Source organism: Bactrocera dorsalis, chromosome 6, assembly GCF_023373825.1.
Source record: "Bactrocera dorsalis isolate Fly_Bdor chromosome 6, ASM2337382v1, whole genome shotgun sequence".
Taxonomy (NCBI): domain Eukaryota; kingdom Metazoa; phylum Arthropoda; class Insecta; order Diptera; family Tephritidae; genus Bactrocera; species Bactrocera dorsalis.
The window spans coordinates 24,676,030-24,684,536 of NC_064308.1; the positions used below are offsets into that span (position 1 = coordinate 24,676,030).

An 8,507-nucleotide genomic window follows, 5' to 3' on the forward strand; every position below is an offset into this window, starting at 1 on the left:
AATTGGTTGGTATTTAATCCCGCTTGTTTTTGTACTACAAAGAACAAGGAGATATTGTTAAATAATAATATTTAATATTTGCCTATACGGGCTTAGAGTACGTACTATATAAGTATGTACTAATATATTTATCGTTAATAAGATTTTATTATTAATTAATTTTTTTTGTTAAAATTCCGCACCGCTTATTGTTTATAATGGTGCTATTATAGCAGCTTCTAATAAGTTTGGATTTATTATATTTTTTTTTCGATTGTCAAGAACCGGTTCTTAATCCACTACGGCTACTAAAAATCGATTTTTAAAAATCGATTATTTAACGAGAAAACTCGATTCTCGAGTAGAATCGGAATCGAGTTTACCATCCCTACTGGCCGCCGTCGCGTGCACATTAAAACCTCCGCACAGTAACCACCACAAAAAAAAATGATTTTTTTTCCATGTAAGTTATATGGAAAACAGAAAATTTGAAATAGCCCCCTCTTAATATTAATACTAAGAGCTCATCTTTTGAGTGACTTTTTTTTACACATTTTCTAAAGTTTTGAGCCTGTTTTTCAGTTGAAAAAAAAGGTTGCCTCAGAATGACACACCTTAATATATATATATTATATTAATATTAATATTATATATATTATATATTAATATTAATATTAATTTGTTTGTATGTGTTTGTAAGTACAAATTTATGTTTGATGTATTTTAAGTATGCTTTGGGTAAGTGCATATGTATGTAAATGTGTATGTTTGTATTTATTCTAGCATTGGAAATTTTGCTTTTTATGCCTTTTGCTTACCTATTTTATGCAATCCTGCTTACTATTGGAAGAAACAGAAGGCTTGAATATAATTTGTTTGTTTTTTGTTGTAGTGGGTGTGTTTGTATACACAAGGGTAAGCTTAGAAGGCAGTAAATGATTTCCTTTTGTATTTATAAAAATAAATGGATGATATATTTTTTCAACTGTATTTTGTTCCCGTTTAGAAATCGATTAAACGGATTATATACATAGGTTTTATATTTGATAAAACCGTATGATATTATACATACATATTTACATATGTTGTTTAATCCAAACAAATACTCCTCTGCATTACTCCCACAAATTACAAAAAGTAATAGAGGCGTAATGTAGAGGAGTATAAACCGCCCCAACTTCACGCAACAGGCGAAAAAGGAGGAACAAAGAAGACAACTTTCCCGCGCTTTTTGCCTTTAGCCATGCAGCGAACACACAAGTGAACACGGAGAAACATACAATTGGAATACACAGTGAATATAACAAGTGAATACAAGCGAAACAACAAGTGAACAATTACCATACAAAGTGAACTCAAGAATAATCCCTAACTACTACATAAAACAATACGGAGACAACCAAGGAATCCACCAAAATTCATCATCAAACACCCACAACGAGGGAATAAATCCAGCACACAAAAAGGAATTAACATATTTAAAATCACAACAATACGTATGTATAAGTGTATAGAGGTATTAACTCTCATTTTTAATATTAGCACACATACACATATATATATTTGTATAAACCAAATTAATTATTAAACCAACATATTATAACGTTTGAACCCAAAATAATAATCTTTTAATTATTCGAACTCGGCCCCCTACGTCGACTTACCCCGACATTTTTGGTCCTATCGAGCCGCGATAATTAAAAGAAAAAGACTTCGTGGGAATTTTATCAACAACATCATCGTTGGAGTTCCAGACCCAAACCAAAAATCAAAAGAGTGCACCCAACAAACAAAAACTCTATACGCTGAAGCAACAAACACCCTTCAAGTAAAACAAAAAAATAAAAAAGAACCGAAATTAATAAAGCGGAAAAACTGTAAGTGCGGCCCATATTTTTTCTATACAATAATATAAAGTGCAAATCATATTTGTTAAAAAACAATACCCAATTTCCAAATTGTGTCCTTAAGCACACTTAAGCATAATTTATTTGTTTTATTGGGTTGACAAAAATTTGATTTGCACTATTTAATTATATATACATACATACCCAAGAGAAGAAGTGCAATAATAAAACATATGCATATATTTTGCCGTCGGCTATTGCATTCTTCTCGTTGAACTCAAATTATATATATAAATAAATATACACCCGCCATTACATACCTACATACGAATAGCGCACCCATTCCTTTATATTTGTTGGTGACAAAAATTGTTAGCAAACAGCACGTCAAAAGACAAATACCCAGTAGGGAATTAAAAAGGTGACCCAGTAGGAAAAAGTGCAAAACCCTGCAAATTTTTTTATTTATCGATTTTTTTTCCGCGATTCATCGGAAATTTAATAATTTCTCATCAATATTAACAATCGGACACCGTCGAGATACAAGCAAGAAATTTAATTTGAAATTTTTAAAATAAATAAAGCACTATACAAAAAGTTTTTAAAATTTGTTTTCTTACATTTTCGTAACCCTACGCGACTCATTTTTCTCATTTAACCCAAAAATCAAAGATATTTTAACCAAAAATGGAAATGGAAGATTTCAAAATCACAACAACAGATTTGATTGAATTCGTGGAAGACCATCTTCAGACCCAAAGTGAAGATGATTCGGTCTATACCCTAGAAATTAAAAGGGTCGAACTAAATTCGCTCTATGAAAAAGCAAAGCGCTCATACGATGCGATCAGAAGAATTTCTCGCGAAAGTCATGAAACCATCGATTTCTTTAAAGTGAAAGAAAAATATCAAAAAAGTTATCGAATGTACCTCTCTTGCTTAGCTTCCATCAACGAAGATGTAGATGCGCGTAAAACACAAGTGTCAACCCAACCCATTAAGGAAAGGACTTCAGAAGCCACAATGATGGATTTCGCTCCTGCAGTTCACCTTCCACCATGCGACACTGACATCTTTTACGGAGATTACACAACCTGGCCCACCTTTAGGGATATGTTTACAGCCCTGTATATCCGTAACCCAAGGATTAGTAACGTTGAAAGACTCTTTCACCTTACTCAGAAGACCCGAGGAGAAGCAAGAGAGGTTATTCAAAACGCACCCCTAACAAATGATGGTTTCATACTTGCCTGGAAAAATTTAGTCGACCAATATGAAAATAAGAGGTTGCAGGTAAACACCCAATTAAAGACCCTTTTTAACCTACCCCAAGTAACTCAGGAAACAGGTTGTGCTATAAAAAGCTTACAACGTTCGGTCAATAACGTTTTAACCAATTTACACAATCTTGAGATTGACACACAAAGCTGGGATCCGATATTAATGTATCTTTGTAAAGGGTGATTTTTTAAGAGCTTGATAACTTTTTTTAAAAAAAAAACGCATAAAATTTGCAAAATCTCATCGGTTCTTTATTTGAAACGTTAGATTGGTTCATGACATTTACTTTTTGAAGATAATTTCATTTAAATGTTGACCGCGGCTGCGTCTTAGGTGGTCCATTCGGAAAGTCCAATTTTGGGCAACTTTTTCGAGCATTTCGGCCGGAATAGCCCGAATTTCTTCGGAAATGTTGTCTTCCAAAGCTGGAATAGTTGCTGGCTTATTTCTGTAGACTTTAGACTTGACGTAGCCCCACAAAAAATAGTCTAAAGGCGAGGCGTTAAATCGCATGATCTTGGTGGCCAACTTACGGGTCCATTTCTTGAGATGAATTGTTGTCCGAAGTTTTCCCTCAAAATGGCCATAGAATCGCGAGCTGTGTGGCATGTAGCGCCATCTTGTTGAAACCACATGTCAACCAAGTTCAGTTCTTCCATTTTTGGCAACAAAAAGTTTGTTAGCATCGAACGATAGCGATCGCCATTCACCGTAACGTTGCGTCCAACAGCATCTTTGAAAAAATACGGTCCAATGATTCCACCAGCGTACAAACCACACCAAACAGTGCATTTTTCGGGATGCATGGGCAGTTCTTGAACGGCTTCTGGTTGCTCTTCACCCCAAATGCGGCAATTTTGCTTATTTACGTAGCCATTCAACCAGAAATGAGCCTCATCGCTGAACAAAAAACGCGCGCGAAACACATTTCGAACCGAACACTGATTTTGGTAATAAAATTCAATGATTTGCAAGCGTTGCTCGTTAGTAAGTCTATTCATGATGAAATGTCAAAGCATACTGAGCATCTTTCTCTTTGACACCATGTCTGAAATCCCACGTGATCTGTCAAATACTAATGCATGAAAATCCTAACCTCAAAAAAATCACCCGTTAGTTCCAAACTACCTAAACAAACTCTCGAAATGTTTGAATATACCCTAGCTGATAATTCAGATATACCGACGTGGTCAAATTTCGACAGTTTTTTAACCCACAAATACAAAACCCTCGAATCTGTTGGAAACTTCAAAGCTTCAGTAGCAAAATTACCCCCATTCCACACCGGTGCAGTTAAAAGAACAGAAAGGAAATACAACACTTTTCATGCAAACGTGGCTGAAACGCCAATTGCTAGACCCTCTAATACCCAAAGAAATAATAATTTCAACTTTACTCAACATAATATAGATACAGAAAGCTGTAAGCTCTGTAAAAAGCAGCACCCTATTCGAGAATGTCCCAAATTTCTCGCAATGAATGTGGAGTCACGTATCTCCACAATCAAAAAATATGGTTATTGCTATAACTGCTTGGCCATATCACACAGCTACAAGAACTGTGTGAGTAAATTCTCGTGTCGTAAGTGTCACAAAAAACACAATACTCTGATACACAGAGAATCCAGCTTTCGACCTGAATCCACTCCGGAAATACCAAACGTCACTAGTTCGAACCATGAAAACGCTTCAAGTACCGCACTACCCACCCAAAGCACAAATACAAATCGGTAAGCCTACACTACAACTATACAGTCCACTATATCATCAACCCAAGACCCACCCAACCCAAGTAGGAAGCAGATATTACTCGGTACTGCAATGGTTCAAATAGAACATAATGGCCAGTGATATTCCGCGAGAGCCCTTATTGATTCAGGATCGGAAGCCACATTTATATCTCGAAGACTTCAGAGAAGCTTGGATATACCCACCCACTCTGTATCAGCCCAAGTGACCGGACTAAACAATGCAGGTTCAGCAACACCAACGAACATTTGTGAAATCACGCTTTGCTCACCCTTAAACACAAATTATAAGCTATCAGCACAGGCATTTATACTAAATAGCCTAAATGATAATTTACCCTCATACCCCATAGATCCAAAGCAGTGTCTTAAAAATCTTGGATTCTCTTTAGCCGACACCCAATTTCACAAACCCAGACCCGTGGATATACTAATCGGTAGTGATATCTATCCAAGTATTTTACTCAATGGAGTAAAGAGAAACGTACTAGGTTCACTTTTAGCTCAAGAGACAGAATTCGGATGGATATTGTCCGGACCCATAACCCAACCCTCCCAAAATTCCACCATAGTATCATTTCATAATAAAGTGAATCCCGAGAGTCTTCTCACACGTTTTTGGGAGGTGGAGGAAATCCCAAAGGAATCCGTAGTTTCCAAATCGGACCAAATTTGTGAGGAGATTTTCCAAAAAACTACCCGTCGTAATCCAGATGGGTGCTATATAGTAACCCTACCCTTCAAAGAACCCGACAATATTGACATCGGGCACTCTAGACATATAGCGTTGGCCCAATTCCTCAGAAATGAACGAGCTTTACTTAAAAAACCCGAAGTGAAAGCAGAATACGACAAAGCAATCATGGAATATTTGGAACTCGGACAAATGAAGAAAGTAGAGTATGACCCTTCTAGTAAAGCGACCCAATATTACTTACCACACCACGCGGTCATTAAACCCGACCGTATAACCACGAAATTGCGTGTGGTATTTAACGCATCTTGCCCCACGTCAAATCACAAAAGCTTGAATGACGTCTCACATATCGGGCCTACTTTACAGAAAGACCTTGTCATTCTGATCACAAATTGGCGACTCTTCCAATTCGTTTTTAATGCGGATATTCAGAAAATGTACCGGCAAATACTCGTAGACCCTAATCATACTCGGTTCCAAAGGATACTATTTAGGAATTCCCCAGAAGACACAATAGAATACTTCGAATTGCAAACAGTCACGTTCGGCATAAACTGTGCGCCGTATTTAGCGATCCGTACCCTCACGAAGCTAGCCGATGATGTTGAAGAAACCCACCCATTAGCAGCCAAAATACTTCGCCAGGAAATGTATGTAGACGATGTTTTAGCTGGAACACATGACCTGACCACGGCAAAGTCAGCACGAGATGAACTCATTTCCGCTCTGAAGACCCCAGGATACGCTCTGCGAAAATGGACCTCCAATGACCCACACATTCTGAAAGGACTTCCACAGGATCATCTTTTAGAGACAGAAACACTCAACCTTTCAGAACCCGAGAACACCAAAACCCTGGGCATTCGATGGAACTCCAAAAAGGATTCATTTTTCTTCCTCGTCAACCCAATGGAGAAAAAACCCGCATACACCAAACGAGAAGTTTTATCAGCCATAGCAAAATTGTTTGACCCAGCCGGTTGGCTTAGTCCAATAATAATCACGGCAAAAATAATTATGCAACAAATATGGCTGGATAAAACTGACTGGGATGAAAGCCTGAAACCCCTCACCCTTCATCGATGGAACAGCTTCGTAAAGGATTACGACAACATCAACAAAATTTAAATACCCAGGTGGACCCATTTTAACCCAACAGCCACCATTGAATTCCACGGTTTCTCTGATGCTTCAGAAAAAGCATATGCCGCGACACTTTATATAAGGGTTTCAGTTGGAGACAAAATATGGACAACTCTCTTAGTGTCAAAAACAAGAGTTGCTCCCATTAAAACCGTATCCCTACCCAGATTGGAACTCTGCGGAGCGGTACTACTGGCTAACCTTTTTAACTCTACCCTACCCCAACTACACCTAACCCAATATAAAAATCATTTTTGGACTGACTCAACCATAGTTCTTGCTTGGTTAAACAAACCACCCTGTTCATGGACCACTTTCGTTTCACATCGAGTAGCTGCAATCACCGAGAAAGTGGGAGTCGATAATTGGAACCATGTGGAAAGCCAAGACAATCCCGCAGACTTGGCAAGCCGAGGATGTACACCCACCGATCTATTTGATTACAACCTCTGGTGGCATGGACCCCAATGGCTACAACACGAAAAGGAGCATTTTCCAGCATCGGAGAAAACATACAACACTACCGTGGAATTCAAACCCGTTAAGACGTTTGCGATAACCACCCAAGAGGATATACTCGAAAGGTTTTCCTCATTCCCCAGAGCAATTCGCGTTATCGCTTACCTATTCAGGTTTTGCGCAAATGCCTCACCAAGGAGGCGAGAAATTGATTACTCAAACCACGAAATAACCCCGGAAGAGTTCAAAACAACCCGAATGAAGTTAATCATTCACACCCAAAAAACACATTTCCGAGAAGAATATGATGCATTGACCCGTAAAACCCAAATACATAAGAAAAGTTCATTATTGACTTTAAATCCATTCATTGACCCTAAAGGAGTTATGCGAAGTGACGGAAGATTAACTAATTCGCAGCACTATCATATAATGAGCGCCACCCTATCTTATTACCCTATAATAGCCGTATGACAAAATTACTAACTCAATTTACCCATTTAGCAACGCTACACGGCGGAAATCAGCTAGTTCTTCGACTCCTAAGGACAGAATTCTGGATACCCAAAGCAAAGATGCTGATTAAAACAATCATTCATCAATGCAAAACGTGCATCATACACAACAAGGCTCAACAAACCCAAATAATGGCAGCTCTTCCAAATGAACGAACCATCCTAACCCGGCCGTTTGCTAACACTGGTATCGATTTCGCTGGACCCTATGACATCAAAAACTACACTGGGAGAGCATGTCTAATCACCAAAGGATATATATGTGTATTTGTATGCTTCTCAACTAAAGCAATACATCTCGAACCCGTTAGCGATCTCACTACACAAGCCTTCCTAGCAGCATTCTCTCGTTTCTTCTCGAGGCGTGGATGCCCCGCCAATCTTTATTCCGACAACGGAACAAACTTTATAGGAGCTTCGCAGTTGCTAGTTAAAGATCGGCGTGAATTCTTACATACACTTCGAACTCAAATTGCATCTCTCCATAGCCATCAAAATATCTCATGGCACTTCAACCCACCAGGAGCTCCACATATGGGTGGATTATGGGAAGCAGGCGTAAAAAGTCTAAAAACCCACCTAAAAAAGATCGCAAAACTACAAAAATTCACGTTCGAAGAATTTGCTACCCTATTGACCCGCATTGAAAGCTGTTTAAACTCTCGACCCATAAGCCCCATAAGTGATGACTCAACAAGCTTGGAACCTCTAACTCCAGGACACTTCCTTATAGGTACCCCATTGCTAACCCCTGCCGAACCCAATTTAGAGGATGCAAATTTAAGCATCGTTAACAGATGGCAGAAACTAAAAATACTCTACCAGCACATTTGCAAGAG

At 38.3% G+C, this 8,507-nt stretch overlaps 1 protein-coding gene across 1 annotated transcript; it reads left to right on the forward strand.

The window, feature by feature from the left end:
• The first annotated feature begins 797 nt into the window (after positions 1 to 797).
• Positions 798 to 7,830, forward strand: LOC125779394 (uncharacterized). Its single transcript, XM_049460738.1, has one exon. The coding sequence runs from the start codon at positions 5,717 to 5,719 to the stop codon at positions 6,677 to 6,679; it is 963 nt and encodes a 320-aa protein (XP_049316695.1). The 5' UTR covers positions 798 to 5,716; the 3' UTR covers positions 6,680 to 7,830.
• The last annotated feature ends 677 nt before the right edge of the window (positions 7,831 to 8,507 follow it).